Source organism: Zosterops lateralis, assembly GCF_965231275.1.
Source record: "Zosterops lateralis genome assembly, chromosome: 4".
NCBI lineage: Eukaryota > Metazoa > Chordata > Aves > Passeriformes > Zosteropidae > Zosterops > Zosterops lateralis.
In genome coordinates this window covers 50,059,456-50,077,907 of record NC_139765.1, presented here as the reverse complement: position 1 = coordinate 50,077,907, position 18,452 = coordinate 50,059,456, and the positions used below count along the sequence as shown (strand labels likewise).

At 35.2% G+C, this 18,452-nt stretch overlaps 1 protein-coding gene across 2 annotated transcripts in view; it reads left to right on the top strand.

The window, feature by feature from the left end:
- The window catches only part of CTTNBP2 (cortactin binding protein 2), a 67,555-nt gene that overhangs the window by 22,791 nt on the left and 26,312 nt on the right, over positions 1-18,452 (top strand). For both annotated transcript variants that reach the window (XR_014589958.1, XM_083860263.1), the window contains exons 3-7: positions 439-2,089; positions 7,955-8,158; positions 13,591-13,690; positions 16,823-16,973; positions 18,082-18,336. Coding sequence is in view for 1 of the 2 variants with exons in the window: in XM_083860263.1 (XP_083716389.1) it covers positions 439-2,089; positions 7,955-8,158; positions 13,591-13,690; positions 16,823-16,973; positions 18,082-18,336 (2,361 nt within the window). In the remaining variant the exon portion in view is untranslated. The remainder of the gene's footprint in view (positions 1-438; positions 2,090-7,954; positions 8,159-13,590; positions 13,691-16,822; positions 16,974-18,081; positions 18,337-18,452) is intronic.

Sequence of the window (18,452 nt, the reverse complement as noted above, 5' to 3'; positions counted from 1 at the left end):
ACTTAATCTCCTTCAGCTGGAGGAGATAAAACCTAACCCCTTCATTTCTGTCCTCAGAGATTTTTTGCAAAGCTCATATCTTTCTTGTGTTTGGTTCCTTTACTAAGATGCCTTTATGTTATGTCTTACGTCAAATTTTTGGAGAACAGGTAGCTCCATCATTTCGGAATCACAAGCATTTAACCTCTGGGGAATCTCCCTGTTGTCAATGGAGGAAATTTAAAGAGTTTACTTCTTTTCTAAATTGCTTTACTGAAATGGCTCTCTCTTTCTTTTGATTGCATAAGATTATATGCACTTGTGTTAGATATCACAAATCACCTTCCTGGGTTCATTTTAGTCATACTCTCAAAGATTAAAATATCAGTGTTAGGTTAATACTAGGTTATTATGAAATGAGAATTGTTAATGAGAATTACTTCCTCTGTTTTCTTACAGTTGGAAATGGAAAAATCTCAGTTACAGAGCCTTGAGCTGGAGCACAAAAAGCTATCTGCTCGCCTTGAAGAAGAACGTGGAAAGAATAAGCATGTAGTATTGATGCTAGTGAAGGAGTGTAAGCAGTTGTCTGGCAGAATTGTAGAAGAAGCCCAGAAACTGGAAGAAGTGATGTCAAAATTTGAAGAGGAAAAGAAAAAGGCTACTGAATTGGAGGAGTCTCTTGCAGCTGAGAAACAAAGGAGTACACAAATGGAAGCTCAAATGGAAAAGCAGCTGTCTGAGTTTGACACAGAGAGAGAGCAGTTGCGTGCCAAGCTTCACAAAGAGGAAGCGCACACCAATGACCTCAGAGAAGAAAGAGATAAAATGATCAAAATGATTGAGCAATTAAAAAAGGAGAATGAGAGTAAAGCTAATCTTTCTCAGAAGAATAGTGATAAAAGTCTTGTTTCTGTTTCGGTTGAAACAGAAGAGCCAAGTTCAAGAACTGTTGCTTGTCAAACAGAGCCTGTAATGATGGACAGTAGCATAGAAAATGCTAAGAAGTTGCCTTTGACTGCCTCTAATAAGCCTTCTGCAGTGAGCCCACTAGTGTCTGGCAGTTCTAAAATGAATGTGTCTGCCAATGCAGCATTTGTGAAGCCTGCCATTGATAGGCAATCTTCATCTAGTGAACTTGCCCCTCCCATGACTCCTGTTCTTGCACAGAATCAAAACAGAATTGAAGAAAATGGACCAAGTAGAGGTTCATCCCCTGATTTATCAAGTAGCACTTCCCCTTTTTCAAATAGTAATTCCCTTTGCACCCCTACCACACCAACTGCCACAGTTCAGAATTCCTCTCTCTCTTCGTCTGTACACGGTTTGCATTCACCATCTGCCAACACTACTGGCCATCCAAGCCTAAATCCACGAGTCCAAGCAGCTAGATTTAGATTTCAGGCAAATGCAAATGATCAAGACCAAAATGGAAACACAACCCAAAGCCCTCCCTCAAGAGATGTGTCCCCTACTAGTCGTGACAACCTTGTTGCCAAACAGGCAGCTCGGAATACTGTTACCCAAGCTCTTTCAAGATTTACAAGCCCTCAGAGTGGCGCTCAGTCACGGCCAGGGACATCACATTCAGTGGATGTTGGCACTTGCCCCCCAGTTGGTAGAATGACTTTAAAGACTCCAAGTGTATCAAGAATTGACAGAGGAAACCCTCCACCTATTCCTCCTAAAAAACCAGGGCTTTCACAAGCTCCTTCTCCACCACATCCACAGCTTAAAGTTTTAATGGATAGTAATCGATCCCCAAATACAAGTGCAAAAACTGACAACAAAACCGTGACCTCACCTCTTTCAAGTTCACAACAAGGAATCAGGGTAATTAATGAGGAAATTATTTCTAAGTCCTCACCTCAGCTGCCACCAAAACCTGCTATAGATTTATCTGTGGCACCTGCAGGCTGTGCCATACCAGCCATAGCCTCATCTCAGGTGGGTGCCTGGCCTTCCCACTTTCCTGGACTGAACCAACCTGCATGTTCAGAAAATTCCTTTGTCATTCCCACCACCATTGCCTGTAGCTCCTCCATAAACCCTGTTAGTGCTTCATCCTGTAGACCATGTGATTCAGACAGCCTCCTGGTAACAGCATCAGGTAAAGGGATCGATATGCTACAAACTGTCTCCCTCAAAAATAATGTTTTGGTTTTCTTGTATGTCTTGTTTGCTTTATTTATCTTGTAGTTTTCTCTTTCGTACTGTCTGAAAGCTAAAATTTTTGTTTATATTTTTTTGACATTTCAGGGGTATGGGGATTCTTTCGCTGATTTAGTAATGTTATAAATAAGTTTGCTTCCTTAAGGAAGTCTCCTTATTGAAGGCTTTTTTTAAAGATAAAGAGGAGTAATGTTTAAAGTTAGTGAGCTGCAGATCACAGTGTATTAAACAAATTTCTTTAAATTGTTTTTAATTTATTTTTGTTTAATGCTAGTATTTTGGACTTCAGAATGCTTTCTCAGTCTAAAATGAGGTTTTCAGTATTACCTCTTCAGAGGATCATCCATGGAATATGTATTTTGATGCTGTGTGAATCTTTTAAAAAATAGGGCATAGCTGGGGCTATGGTATTCTGCTATGGCAGTGGATGATTACACATTAACACATGTAATTGTCTGTATAGCAGTGCAGTTTCCTATATATCAGTACATGACCATAGAATATGTTTGATTTTTGTTGCTGTTTTTCTATAGTTCTTTTGTTGGTTTTAGGCTTTGCTAATACCCAAGTATGGCATCTCACAGGTTTACTTCAACAGATATAGGCACAAGTTTAGTGTTGGGAAGTTAAAATCTAACTGTTAATAATCTTAGGTCTGGAGTCAATGTGTGTATCTGCTAATCATTTTGCATTTTGGTGGATTCTTACTGATGTGTTTAATGTGCCATCAGCTTCAGGAAATCTTGATGTCATTAAAGTGAATAAAGACAATACTGATCTACTGATTCAGTGAATTGTAGATCTCCTATAAAGCTTTGTAACAACATATTTCCCTGCTGGGATCACTAGCACTAGAACATTGGGTAGAAGCTCCTCTTTAGCTTGACTTGCATTGCAGTGGAAAAAAAAGGAACACACAGTTATGGAACACTTTAGACCTTAATTAGCATTGAAGAATGTTTGAATTGTCTCAAGCTTTCAGCAGTTAGTTCAGTTATGGTACTGCAGTCCCTCATAACTCTAGTCCCTGCATCATCATCTGTAGGGCAGAAAAGCCCTGCACAGCTGATCTGCTTCCAGCACATAACCAAACACTTTCTCTTGGTAGCTGTACCACTAGCTAGTAAGTGAGTTGAACTCAAGCACCAGTTCTGGGGAAGCCATTCCAAAAACACTGTGTGGCAAAACTGAGCGTGTATATATAGGACATTCAGGTTTCCTGTTATTAAGCAATTTTCATTCCCATTCCATTTCATTGAAGACTTTCTACATGTATCAGGAGTAACCTGGTCATCCTTTTAACATTAGGTTACACCTACTGTGTCACACCATACTGTCAGAATCCTCTCTTGTCTGAACTTTGCCATAAAAATATGAGCTCAGAAATCTTGCCCTTCCTCTTTCTCTACTGCTTCTCAGAGTCAACAACATTAGGATTTGACTGCCTATTAGTTTGCTGGTTTTCATATGGATGTTTTGAATTTTCATCTTAAGTTCATATTCCAAGATGAGTCTAATTGTCATGTCAGCTAGATAATTAGTTTCCCAGTATTTAAAATATTTTCCAAACTTAATTTGCCGTCAAGTGCTATTAGGCTTCATAACAGAATTTAAAAATTCTTTAAAAAAAAAATCTAAGATTTTATGAACATAGAGCAAATTACTGGAAAAGTCAGCTTCAAAGCAAATAATTTCTATAAGCAAATCATTGTCTTCCACAAATCCTATCAGCATCAATTAGGTGTATGTAACAGCTAGTATTACAGGCTCAAAGAACCTTAATAACTTTGTCTGTAATATTCACATAAATATTCAGGAGGTTCTTTGTGTTTTACCCACAATAATGCTTATATTTTATTGAACTTATTCTTCAATCTCATTTTCTTCATATTTTTGAGGGAATTTAATCTATTTTGGCCAAGTGCCCTAGCAAACTGCAGAATTAAATAAATTTAGAACAACGGATATTATGCAAGTATGGAAAACATTTCCTTCAAAATTTTATGCTAAGAAAAAGAAACAGGTTTTATAAATATATATGAAAATAGAAAGTAAACCAAATAAAATAACACTGGTTTTGTTTAGGTAATGTGGTCAATAATACCTGAATTCATACCACTTATTCTCTTTTTTCAGCTTCTTTTTTAAGTATTACTTTTTTTGAGGTGAGAAACATCTAACAAACTACAAATACTGCTGAAACCTCCTTCTCATATCTGCATTTTTGTGTCCTCTAGGCACAGAATCAGTTGGTTTTATTAATGATCTGGTTGATCTTAATATGTTTTATTTACTTTTTTCAGAAAATGTTTAGAATTTCAATTTTACATTGGGTTAAAGCAGAGCATGGTTAAATCTTATTCATATTTTATTGTATAGTAAGTAGTGAGCTTCACTCAGAATTTTTTAATATTTTTAGCAACAGTGCCAAACAATTTTAACATTCTAAAGGACATTGACAGAATCCTTCATTTTTAAAATTCTTTTGTAAATATATTTTTGCATTTTTCTTCTTAGTGTGGGGTCAGAAGAATTATTAATAACCTAATCACTTAAGTATTATATTTATTAATTTTGAAGGAGTTTCCTAGTTAGCTCAAATTGCTTTAGGAATCAACAGCCTGATTTTCAGTAAGGAAGTGTCTTGATTTTAGGAAGAGGAACTACTAAAAGCAAATTTAAAATGGGTGCTTTGATCCTGTCACTTACACATTCTGCTAAATCGTATCATATCTTATTTTAGAGATGGGCTGTTGTACCACATGTTGCTCTTTTCAGCCCTGGTAGGGAAAGACATGGACCTTCATCATTAATGTTAAGCAGACCACACATAGAGACATTACAATGAACATTTATGGCCTGATTCAAAATCTGTGGCAGTGTTTTCATTAACTTCAGCAGCTTTTGAATCAGTGCCAAAATGCTTCTGCTCTGTTTGGATTTCTGCAGCTCAATGGCTGTAAGACTTCAAAATGGAAACAAATGTAGGCGTTTGGATTCTCATACCCCTGGGATTTCTGCTTTCACTTTCTTCTTACTTTTGTGCTTTCTATGTCACTCTTCAATGAAATATATTTTTTTATTTGCTCATTTCTATAATGATTGACTTATTCTCTCTTTACGATTGGCTTTGAAGATAAAAGTGCGTGTGGCAGGGGGGGTGAAGGACTGATCTAGGCTCTGGAATTAACCATCTCACATTCTGAAGCTGATGCCAGAAGCTGTTTTTGTCTGTCCCTCTGCCCTTCATCACTGCATGCCCTGGAAGCTTTCACAGATGCTTCACATTTCCTAACTTTTTGGATCTGTAATGGTGTCCCTTATTTATTGGTATATGCTAATGTTGATGCATTTTGTTAGATGAATCGAATTTTATTATACTGCTTCACATTTATAATAGAATGTAAATTTATGTTATTACTTATTTTTGTATCTATCAGTAGAAGGTTTTTATTTAATGGTAACCTAATATAATTAATTTCATCACTTAATTCCAACAACATGTTTTTCTTTTCAAAGAGCTCAAATGAAAATTAAGATGTGACATTAAAAAATTCCTTTCATTTTGGCATTTTTTAAAGATGCCCCAAGAACAAGCAAACAAGAAAATAAACTACATCGAAAATTGCAATTGTTTCAAAAGGAAAGGAAACCCAAAATATTATTCATGCTACCAAAATTCCAGTGTTACTTGGATAAACAATTTTAGTAACAGTAGTGCTGCCTTGGCATATCCACTATCAGTTAACTACCACAAGAAGACAGTAAAAACCACACAAGTACTATTATAAAAACATTAATGTATGTATAGCAACAGCTGCAGCTCAGTTAGTTTCAAAGAATAACAAAAGGCTGGAAAAATAAACCACTTTCACAATGGAAATGAATACTGTAAGTTTTCCTTTGGACCTTAGGGAATTTTTTAAGAGTTGACTGTTCTCAAATGCTGGAAGTTGATGAAAATATATTTTTTGCCACTTTAAGGATACAGTTTACTTTTTGTATTGCTTATTGGGTTTTTTATAAACTTCACAAACCCTCAAAATCCTCTGATTAAAATTATTGGAGAAATAAGTATTACTAAGAGTATTAATAGTCAGAAGGTAGCTTCAGAATTGGAATTATAAGAAGATGTATGGGGTAATTTTACTATATATGATTGGTTTAAATTTGGATTTATAAGGTAGCTTCATAGCTACAGTGATGACTTCTGAATATGAAAAAAATAAGTTTAATATTAAGCTAATGATATTGGGAAAATACTGAAAATATGTTTCGTTTAGATACTTAACTAGTAAACCTAATTTAAATTGACAAATTTAGCTTACTTTAGAAACAAATATGAAAATACTCCAAGGTTGTTTGTTTTTTGTTTTTTGTTTTTGGGTTTTGTTTTGTTTTGTTTTGTTTTGTTTTTGGTTTTGGTTTTTTTTGGGTTGTTTTTTGTTGTTTTTTTTTAACTGGAATCAAACTCTCTATTCTTCCTTGGTATTGCTCAGATGAGTAATCCTTGTGTCAGTTTTGATGTTAATTAAAATGTATCGAGATCTTACAAGGTTACAAGGTACTCAGTCTATTGTTTCTGTAGGCTTCTGTTGGGAATTTCTATATTTTGTTTTCTTTTCCAAAATGTGGAGCAGATCATCCCAGCATGGTACTGCTATTACCATATACTTTTGCTAATTCAAAATGTTGGATAGCACTTACCAGCTGGAATGGAACTGAAGCTAAATGCCCTGCAGCTCTTCAGTCTCAGGCATTGCACAACTGCATTAAAAGCTGCATTAACTTGCTTTGTATCAGATCTCAGCCTCATATAGTAGTCTATTTGTGGCCACAAAAGACAAGGTTATGTATTCAAGAGATAAATATAATGTGTATTTTCTAAAGGTAGTAGTGAAAACGTGAGGAAAAAGAAAACAAAACAAACCCCAACCTTTCTCCTATTTCTCTTGCAGTCTTTGATCAAGGAAGAATGCACAAAATATTCCATACCTTATGCAGCAAACTTCATATTCTTAACAAAGTCCCTACTAAAGCTGATAAGTAGTCATCAGAACATTTAACCACAGCTCCTAAGCTTTCCGAGTTTTGGATTGTGAATATTCTTTGTTAATGACTCGAGTGACTTGAAAGCTTTCATACATGAATTTTACATAACCTGTTATTCATTCCCATTGGAGCATTTTATAATATATTGTTTAAATATCACTGAATAAAAGGAACATTACCTTAATAAGGAGTTCAGTAAGAAATATATTTTTTCTGTATTATTTGTATAAATGATTTCTACATGTTTTTTCAAACTTACTGAGAGGCACTTGAAGTCATTAAGGGCTCTCTGTGCAATTTATAACTACACAAGTTCTATAAATACTAAGTATATAAATGCTAAAATCTGCACTAAGGAGGATAAAATTACATATGAAAATAAGTAATTTGTTTTGAAAATTTTCCTATAGATGCTTAAAAAAATCTTCCCAGCATGTTGCAAATAATTTAAAACTTCTCTAAAACTTCGGTTAGTTTTGATTATATAATTTTTGAGACATCCAGATGCTACTGCAGTTGCAAGTTTCAGTTGACCTTTTGTAGTGAAGTCCTGTTCGTTTGTATTAACAAGCGTCACCCATGAATGCAGTTTTTATTCTTCAGAATACCTTCTAATGTGTAGCAAAGTGCCATCACAAAACTTTTGCTAAACTAACAAATGCAGTCATTTTGAATATACTATTTAGTACTTAAAAGAACACAGAAAATGCTTTATTTATCTGTCTTTAACTTCTGTTGCTTTAACTCACAGGCTGGTCTTCCTCCCTAACCCCTTTGTTAACAAGTGGTGGTCCTGTCCCCCTGGGTGGCAGGCCCACCCTTCTTCACCAAGCTGCTGCCCAGGGAAATGTCACTTTATTATCAATGCTGCTTAATGAAGAAGGACTGGACATTAATTACTCTTGTGAAGATGGCTATTCTGCCTTGTATTCTGCTGCTACGAATGGACATACAGGTAAATGATACTAAGATCTAGGATGGCATCCATGCAAACCTAGTGGAAGCTTACTTCAGAAGTTTTTAATATTCAATTAAGTCAAATGCATTCTTCCTAAAAATGTGAAATTGAAAGTGAGACATATAGATTATATGACCAAAGTCATGGTATAGCATATATATAAGCAATGCTTCTTGAAGCAGAATTGTGGAACTCAGAAAGCATTTGAAACACAAAAAATTGGTGGCATTCTGCAGGAACATCCATTCTAATTCTCCACTCCTTTCATGCAAAAAACTGCCAGATATCATCACCCCATATTCTGTGAAAAACTAAAGATCTTTTATAGTAACAGGAGCTTGATAGAAAGAACTTTCCTCTACAGGGAGTAAGCAGTAAATAGGTGGTCATCAGGGTTTGATCTTCTGCAGCAGCAGTGAAAATGATGGAAGACAGTGTCAGAATAGTGTGTTATTTGGGAGATAAATTGAACTGTCTTTATTTCTGAACCAAGTGAAACAGCCTTCATTTGTTACTCAGGCTCTCCTGAGAAGATAAAAAGGGTTTTTTTCTTTCCCCATGACCCCAACCCTCTTCAGTATTGAGGAAGCAGCATTTCTGAGCCTTTCAATAGTCAGTCTTCATATTTATGAATATATTTATGAAATGAAGCAAGTATGTTACTAACAGATACAAATTCATAGAGACAAACTCCTAGCAATAATTTTCAGACTTTTAACACAAGTCTCTTAAACAGCAGTTTGTTTTAAAAGTCCAGTTCGCATTACTTGCAGCTTTTCTACTTACATAAAACCCTCCAGATTCTTACATTGCAAGTGGTATTATTGTGCGGTTTTGGACACTAAAGATGAAATCCAACAATACCAATGGCAAATATTACATTAATTTTTAGTAAAGTCAAAATTTTATTTCAGAGTAGAAGGTGGAATGTAATCCCACTAAAGCCAGTGCTTGCAGGAGTACTTTGTGGTTTTATGTAATAAAATATTTATTAGTGACACAATTACAAACCCCTGATCCAGTGTTTGAGATAGCACATAGAGAGAATATTTCTTAACTCTTTTCAAGTATTTTAAAAATAAAACTAAAGTTAGGATACAAAATCTGCAGCTACAGTATACATTTTTCTGACATGTTCGGGGTTAGTTTGGCTACCAAGCACAGGGTAGGAGAAATTTTCATTTTCCTCAAAATGGTATATTTTGTAATTGCTTCCCAGGTGCTATGGGGTTTTTTTGTAGAAACATCTGGGCCTTTTCACCTGAGTTTCTTTCCTGTTGCCAAGACCTTTAAAATAGTGGAAAAGTACTTTTTTTTTTTTTTTTTTTTTTTTTTTTTTTTTTTTTTCTTTTAGTGATTTTTTTTCTTTTTTCTACTTGATATCTGCAGTATTAAAAATCCAAGTTAATTATATTGTGTGGATTTATTATTCTTCTCTCACTGAATAGATGTTTGGTATATTCAATATTTCTAGGCTTGCATCTGGTTATCATTGCTAATATTTGAGGGAGACCATAATTGACCCAGTTCTTGGTTATTCATCTTATATTCTAAAATTGTTTCAAAGCAAATGATTTGCAGTTACCATTACTGAGAAGCTCCTACCGACAGCAAAGGCAATTTGGTTCCTCATTTTATTGTCAAAATTTCAAATAAGGAAGATACTTGACAGAATTGTGAAAGCAGTAATAAAAACAAATGCATATACACTCTGTAATTGTTTAGTATGCTTTACTTTTTGAGATAATAACTGTATTACAGAGGTTGTAGTGCTGCTTTTCTATTTATAGTTGACAGGATGTAAAAAATACTTTATCGTGCAAATCATTGCATTTCAGCAACTAAATGGATTGTATGAACTCGGAATGAGAGAATCACACAGCAGCAGTGTTGATGTCTCCTTAATAAAATAAATGAAATGTGAAGGTTTTATATTTATAAAATTTTTGGAGAAAGATTTTTGTTCTTTATTATATAATCCTTTTTCATTACTTGTAGTTTGTTCTCAGGGGAATGAATATATGTAGCAATTCAAAGTGGAGCTTTTTAAAACGAGTTTACTTAAATTATGTAGGCTTTAGAAAGGATGTATAGAAATAAATATTTTTAGAAGTCTTTTCTAATACTCCTCTTAATTAGCCAGATTGAAAGAAATTATACTGGTGGCATTTTAAGGATAAAATAATTAATTGTTCAAATTTTTCAATGTGTTGTGTTGTCAGTGGTAAGTTTATGGTTTTTTTTTTTCCCATAGACTCATGTAATCACTTAGGTTGGAAAAGACCCTTAAGACCATTCAGTCCAACCATAAGACTTAACACAAACCTATGTTGGTGGATGATCACACCATGATTTAATTTATTGAGAATATTATTAAAATGGACTTAGTGACTAAATGGATTTTGAGATTTCAAAGTCAACTAACCAGATTTTCCTATTTCTCCTGGAGGAGATTTCGCCAGAAGAGTAACTTTAGAATTGATAAAAGCAAGCATAATGAGTACCTCCCTTCAGAAACACCATGTTTCAGAGAATCTGGGAAGAGTGGAAAATAAATGATCCCCACACATTTTCAGTGAAGAAATACAGTACTTGTGATGTGTAGATAACTAGAAAGTGATAGAGCACATGGTGGCAGCAGCTGTTTTATGCTCTCAGCCCATTCTGTAGAAAAAAATTGAGTTACACAAGAAAAGAGCACTGAAATATTCTGTCCTAATCCATCCTAATTTCAAAATGTGTAGCTTTCCTGTTTGGAAACAGATGCCTTTTGAGAGCTGCAGCTGAGGGTTTTTCTATTACATGAAGTTAATAGCAGATGCTTTGTTTCCAGTACACACTGTAGGTCTGAGGGAGAGAAATTCACCTGAAAAATATACTCTTCCTTTGTATTTGAATGGACTTGAGGAAACTGTTAATTTCATGATTTAACCTTTAGATTGGGATTGCTGAACAGGTTGTCTTATCAGGCTGTCTTGGTTTTACCATTAGCAAAGAAGGAACAACTTCAGATCTATTGTGTGCTTAATAACAGTGGTTCTCTTAGCTAATAGATCTGCACAGCTGTATGATGTTGCAAATCATGAACATTCTCTGCCACAAAGAGGTGGAGAAGGACAGAATGAAACATTAAGAGTTCCGAATCTGAGATATGTGGATCAAATAATATCCTTTGGACTCAGCTATGCACTAATCATATGCATTTATGGTGTAATTGATTCTCTTCTATCCTGAGTATATGGAGGCTGTGGCACCCTGATTGATAGGAAAAAACTGGAATGATATGGGAAGTAGAAAGGAGTGAGGTGCAGAGACATACAGCTACATGGAGTCAGCTTTATCGAGCCACCGGATGTATCTGCATGATGTTTGCCAGCACTCTGGAAGAACTAACTACCCAGCTGTGGTGGAGAGCAGTAAAATCTCCAGGTGTTTGTCTTGATTTGCTTCCATGTTTTGCTTTTGTTATGACCAAAACTTTTAACTTAGTGGCACCAATGTCTGTCTAGTGCCTGCCCTTCCACCCGGTACTCCCCGCTGCTGATTACTTCAGCAGACCAGAGTGAACTGGAGTGAATGAGCTTGGACTGACCCAAATTACCCTTCTCCAAATCCCAGTAAAAAGTCCATCCAGAAGATCCAAGCTTTTTGGAGATAATTGCTACTTTACTTGATCTGCCACCAGAACAGGTCATGTAGAGCTTACTAGCTCACATGCTCTGCCTTATGCGAGTAGCTGTATTTCCTCATGGTCACACTTATCCCTAAGAATAAAAAGCTGTTTTCAGAAGCAGTATTTTCACAGAGATAAGCTTCATCAGAAGCAGTGTTTATACAGTCATAACCTACCACCTGAATGATCTTCTAGTCAGTAAGTGTGAATTAACCATGCCTTTTTAGACAGGTAGTTTTTGTTCTGTGTGTTCACGGCTTTTGCATGGCTGACATATGCTTTATGAACAAACTGCAGAATATTCTAGCTAAATACTTGAAACTTCTAGATGAAAATTTTTTCAACATCCCTCCTAAACATTAGAAGTATTTTAGAATGTCAAGCAGGAATCTGTATTTTCAAGTTAATCATTTAATATAGGACCATGATTGACAATGGAAAGAAGAAAAAAAAGATAGGTCATTCTTAGCAGAGTTTATATGTTAAAAAGTGAAAGAAAATATAATTTTATTTTAAGTGGTACTATCTTACAATTGGAAGGACTTGGTAAGTTAATTAACAGAGAGCTTCTTTATGACTTAAAAAAAAATTACAGGTCAAGTCCTGGTAATTTACCATGACAACCAACTGTACAACAAAAAATAATTTCACATCAGATTACTTACTTCAAAATTAAAGAATCCTAATTTACAAAATAATAACTTAGAGTGTTTTAAAATCTTGTTTTTTAACGTTAAATTATTTATTCAATCAACCGCACAACATCTGTATTAGTATTTGAAAAAAATTGTAACAGGAGTAAATATATTGAAGAATGGTTTAGACTAGTCAGATTTCTTAAGTAGTTCTTAATACATTCTTCTGATATCTAAGTAGTTCTTAATATATGTTTGGTTCTCATTTCTACAGTTAAACTTCACTAACAAAACTTGACTTCAGGATTTTACTGGGTGCTGGAACAGCATGCATTAAGCTTGCTCAGAAATCAGGTCAGGAGTTTGTAATTGGTGTTGTAGCTGGAGTTATTTTCCAAGTAGTAGTTTCAATTACAAAAGACTTGTTTTATTTTGGTCTGGAGCCAATTTCAAGAATGAGGAACAGATCAACTGTTTTCTTCAAAGTTAATTGCATCAAATGATATTCCAATTTGTGGATGAAAAGCAGTCTAATTACTATGTAATTAATTATCCTAAATTAGCTGTAGGGATGATGGAATCAGGCCGGTACTATTTTTAGCATGTCTTTTTGGAAACATATGAATGGGAATGGTTTGGGGAGGTTTGAGTTTGTCAGCTTATTTTATTTGTCTTTGCAATCACAAGTCAAAGTGTCCTAAAATAAGACTGACCGGTGTGTTGCTTGAGGTCTGTGTGGCTTGTGAACATCTCCCCTGTGGCTGTCATGTTTGTCATGGCTGCCAGTAGGCAGTGATGCCCTTAGGGACTCCTGGATAAGTCACATTCTCCACTTGGGAAGTAAAATAGCTAATACTGTGGGAGTTGCCTGCAGTGGGCATGTGTTTGAATCCCAGCAGAACACAACCCAAGCCCTTTTTGCAAAGGATAGTGATGCCCCCAGGAGGCAATTCTCATCTCTCTCCTGCAAACTTCTTCCTGAGCTTTTATTTCAGTCCCCTAAGGTGTGATGTGTAGTCCAAAAGACTGGCTGATTGTTGCCCCTTGAGCAGACTTCAGCCTCTGGTAGTTTTAACCACTTGATCTTGTTGACTCATTCTGTGGTTTTGCTCCGTTTATAGATTGTGTGAGATTGCTGCTGGCTGCAGAAGCACAAGTTGACGCTGCTGATAAAAATGGCTTTACACCCTTGTGTTCAGCAGTTGCTCAGGGACATGTCAAGTAAGTGAAGCCTTTAAGATTTTTCCTGTCAGCTCTTACTCAATTTCATATTCTCTTTACATTATATAGGTCTTCATTACATTACTGTTGCATTCTTATATGTAAATGTAATTAATTATAATTTATTGAATGCACCTGCTTAAATTTATATTTTCATGCCATTCTGACTTTAATATTTTCTGTTTGTTTTGTTTCCAGTTTCAGCTCTTAAGGTTGCTGAGCATGTATTCTTAGCAATTACAGTGTGGTCTACATGGGCATCATGCCTCTGAATTTCTGAATTTTCTTTGAGTTATCAGCCATAATATAGGATTAACAGGGAAAGGAAGAAGGAAATTATATTTGCACTGATTTTTTCAAGCATATGAAACTATGAATATCGTATTCATAGGCATCTGAAAAAAGAACATCTGAGTTTTCTCCTAAGTAATATATAATCAAATACCTTATACATCAAAACAAGGTTTTTTTAAGGTTTAAGGTGTTTTGTATCCATAGCTTTGAAAAACAGAATTATGTACAAGTCAAATAATATTACTGAGAACATTGTTCAAAATGTCATTAGATTAATTTATGTCATAGAATCATAGGAAATAGAACTGGAAGTTGGAAGCAACTGTTAAATAACCATTTCCAGAGCATCCTTTTCCAGAGAAAATTATTCTACAAATTCAAAAGGCTTTAAACAGGGTTACTAGAATTCTTATTACAGAATTTAACTTTGTTTTACATATATTTGCCTTTTTTTATCTTTCTGATTCTTTTCATGTTTACATTTTGCTATTTTCAAAGATTTTATGCTGATGCAGTAACACATAGGAATCAGCCTTTGAGTGTTATACTATGATAGACCCTGACCCAAAAATGAGGAAGAGTGGCATCTCTCTTCTTCTCACAGTCTTCCATAAGTGTATATGAATCTTGAGAGGACCTTGCCTCTTCTTAGAGATTTCAAGTTCATCAGCTAATGGTAATTTTTTACTGGAGGTCTTACTCCAGAGGTAGCAGATGCCCACTAGGTGTTTTGAGCCCAGAAATATCTTTCTAGTTAAGTGTTTCAGTGTTTTGTATAAAATCTGTAAAAAATATGTGTGGCTTGACAAGGCAAACCCAAAATACACTCTCCATATTCTCTCACTAAAATAAATATACTAACACTTCATTTAAATAGGAAGCTATTTATTTCCGTGACTTAGCCTCACAACACTGCTCTGTATCATCTGCTGTGCTGTAATATTGCAGACTTTATATTCTTTTTGCCTTAGAGTTACTTATGTAATATGATATCCCTAAATGCATTTTTTGCTTTTACTTTTTTAGATACTGAACATGAACTGAATGTAAAATCGAGCATGGAATGACAGGGCTAGCCAAAAATGTCAGAGAGATTACAAATGGTTCAGGCTGCTGGATTTGTTGGTCGTTTCAAAGTTCAGGCACAGAAAAAAAATCTGTACCAGGTAGAATTTGGGGCAACAGTATTGTCTGGCTCCTAATGTGGGGTTAATGACAGGACTAAACTGCTCTCAGTTGCACAGTAGGTGTCTATCACAGACTTGCTAACCAGTCCCCTGTGACATCTTCATAAACCTTGTTCCTGAGCCAAGACAATACTGTTGTTCTAACCCTAGTTATGTAGTCAGAAAAAAAATTCTAGTTTTTTGAGGCTGGTCCTGTAAATCTGGTATAATATCACCAGATCAGAAACTGGTTTTAGGAGAAACTTCCAGAGTCATTTCCTGTGTGGTCCAGGCCAGGATGCCTTTCCCTGAACTTGAGGTGGAAAGTCAATGTAGCTTTTTGAGATTCACCAAATACAATGTAAAGTAAATGTAAAAGCCAGATGTTTCTAACCTAGAAGACTTAAAACTCAATCTTGAATTGCTGTATGGAAGTGTCTTGTTGTGAGCCCTTTTAAGATGACTTTTGTGACTGTATGGTTAGGATGTATGCCTAACACCTGTAAGGCAAAACATTATTTTTATTTGTATTTTTTTTTCTGTTCAACTGAGCATTTTTAGAAAGCATAGATAAGTAATTCATATCAATGGTATCTGTTTTACTCTTCTGTAAAATTGTGCATTTTACCTTGAACTGATTTTCTGACTGGATAAAAACATACCAAAACAATTTTCTTAAATACTTGGGGTTTTTTTAGTATGTAGTTTCTTATATACTTATATTCTTATATATACCTTAAATTGGTTGAAATATTTTGTCACAGTATATTTTGTTACGGTATGGTCTCCTAATCAGTAGTTATTTGGCATTGCACTAGCTGCTTTGAGGCTTTATTGTTGAAATGCTTTCTGTTCTTATGAACTGATAAATACTGAACTGGAGAGTGGGAATCTATCTTTTTTAACAATGCTTTTTTGAACTGCAGAGTGAATTGACTGGCATTAAGATTTTTGCAAGTCTTAAGGGTTGTTGCAAAACTAGGTTGAGGAAGGGAAAGGCAGCCAACCCTGGCTCAAGAACTGGGAAAAAAAATGGACCTACTGCTACAGAGTTGTGAGGAAGTAGAGGAGCTTGGATCTGAATGCCAGCTCCAAGTGAATTGCTCTTCAGAACTCCGTCTGATCGTCCATCCTCCATAACCCAGTAGCTGCTACCAGTACACCCAACCCATCCTTCTGGAATAGCCTCCATTTAGGGATCTGAATGGCAGGTACTGCCTTAGCTGTTCTGCCAGGTTACTTCCCTAACCCCTAAAAAGGATGAGTACCCCTTTTACTGGTAAAGCTAGTTCTAGTCCTTAATTTTATTTTTTCCCTTTTCTTTTTAATTCTGTTTTAAATATCAGTAGTCAGAAATGTTTCCTTTTTTTTTTCAGCTGAATGTTTTTCTTAAGCAGCTGTCATCAAGTTTTTATCAGACTTGTGAAATTCAGTGGTTTACATTCACAATTTTTAAATTCAGCTAAAGTAGTTTAAGATTTACATGTTTAAAGTAGTCTGTCTTTATTCCTGTGTACAAAATATACTTTGCATTTGTGTATATGGGTTGATCACAGGTAGATCTGTATCTGTAAAATCATTACTGTATTTAAAATATTTAAATGTCACAACCTATAAAGAGGTATTGGATGTCTAACATAAGACAATTTTATTGCTTTATTGTTTGCTGTAGATGTGCAGAATTATTAATTATGTATCAGGCTGATATTAACCATGCTGCTGAAAGAGGACAAACACCTTTGTACCTGGCCTGTAAAAATGGAAATAACGATTGTATTAAACTATTGTTGGAAAGTGGAGCGGACCGAACAGTAAAAACCAGTGTAAGTTAAAATAGTTTGCAAAGTTACAGTACCTTGCATAGTACTGAACATTGACATTAAAATAGTTATTTAAACTTTTTTTTTTTTTAAGATGGAATAAACCATATAATTTGAAATTAGTATTTTGTTATTTTCATCATACTTTCTGGGTTTTTTTAAACTGTATATTGTCTAAAATCTCGTAAATTATGTGCCTTCATACCATTTTATTCCATTGGTAATTTGCTGCAACTTTTCTCCAGCACTGGATTTCTAAAATGCAACTTCTAGTTTGCCTTATTTTTAAGATGGAGAAGTAGAGGTAAGGATTTTGCTTCCAGTTTTTATGTTAGGGTGTTTTATTGTTCTCCTTGAATGGACAACACCCCAAAACTTTCTTGCCATTCTGGAATCTCATATATCACAAATAGCAGAATATGGCCAAAAAAAAAAGGCATATCTAGAGGAGAAGGGGAGGAGGACTGTCTCAAAATTAGTGCCTACATATTGCCTTTTTCTGGTGCTTTTCTAAAGTTTTTTTGTGACTCTAATGTCAGTAGATTCTTATGACAATAAACGTAGGTTATAGGCTGTTCCACAATAGAGCACAAAGAGCAGAAGCTTCACAGAACATTCCACTCCTCCTGTAATTATTGCACTAAATTTTTTATTATTCATTTATTTTGCAACTGGAAAGCGAATATATTTGACTTGGAATGATAGAAAGCTGTGATGTCAAAACTGTGAAACTGACTGATAAATGGATTAATGCAACATGAAACAGTATTGATAGTTGGAATCCTTTTTGTTTAACGCACAGGAAGGAAGCAGTTTGCTAACAGCATGTGAGCCCTGTATCACTAAGACTCTTCTAAAATTTTTGAAGATTTATCTGTTGGACTGTCCTTGGAGGCAGCTGTAAATTTTTTTCTGTTACATTTTCTTCTCTGTTTTCCACCCAAAACACATACAAGCAACTCTGTTTTCCCAAAGGATTATTACGTCACTCTTGCTTGTCTTCTTAATTTCCAGCCAGAGCCTTCCATTCACATTCTTTGCTGATATAAGTCTGCAAACACTTTTCTATGTTTTTGGTGGAAGCATGCTTTTGATTTTGGGTCTTTTTTAGGATGGCTGGTCTCCAATTCATGCAGCAGTGGATTCTGGTAATGTTGAAAGTCTTAAGCTCCTTATGTACTATGGAGAGCCAAACAATGGGAACTATTTGATGGATGCAGAGCCTAATTTAGACTACTTTGATTTGGAGAAGAGCGAAGATGACTACAGCAGTAGAGTAAAGCCTGTTGTTTCTGCAGATCTCATCAACCATGCTGACAAAGAGGGTTGGACTGCTGCCCATATAGCAGCATCAAAAGGCTTTAAGGTTAGTCTGTGTGAACAAGTTGCAGTAACCTGATAGAATCTAGGCAAAATAAATCCTTTTCTTTTATCTTTGAAGAACTACGACTTAGAGGTCACGTCTAAGTTTGTTACCTAGTT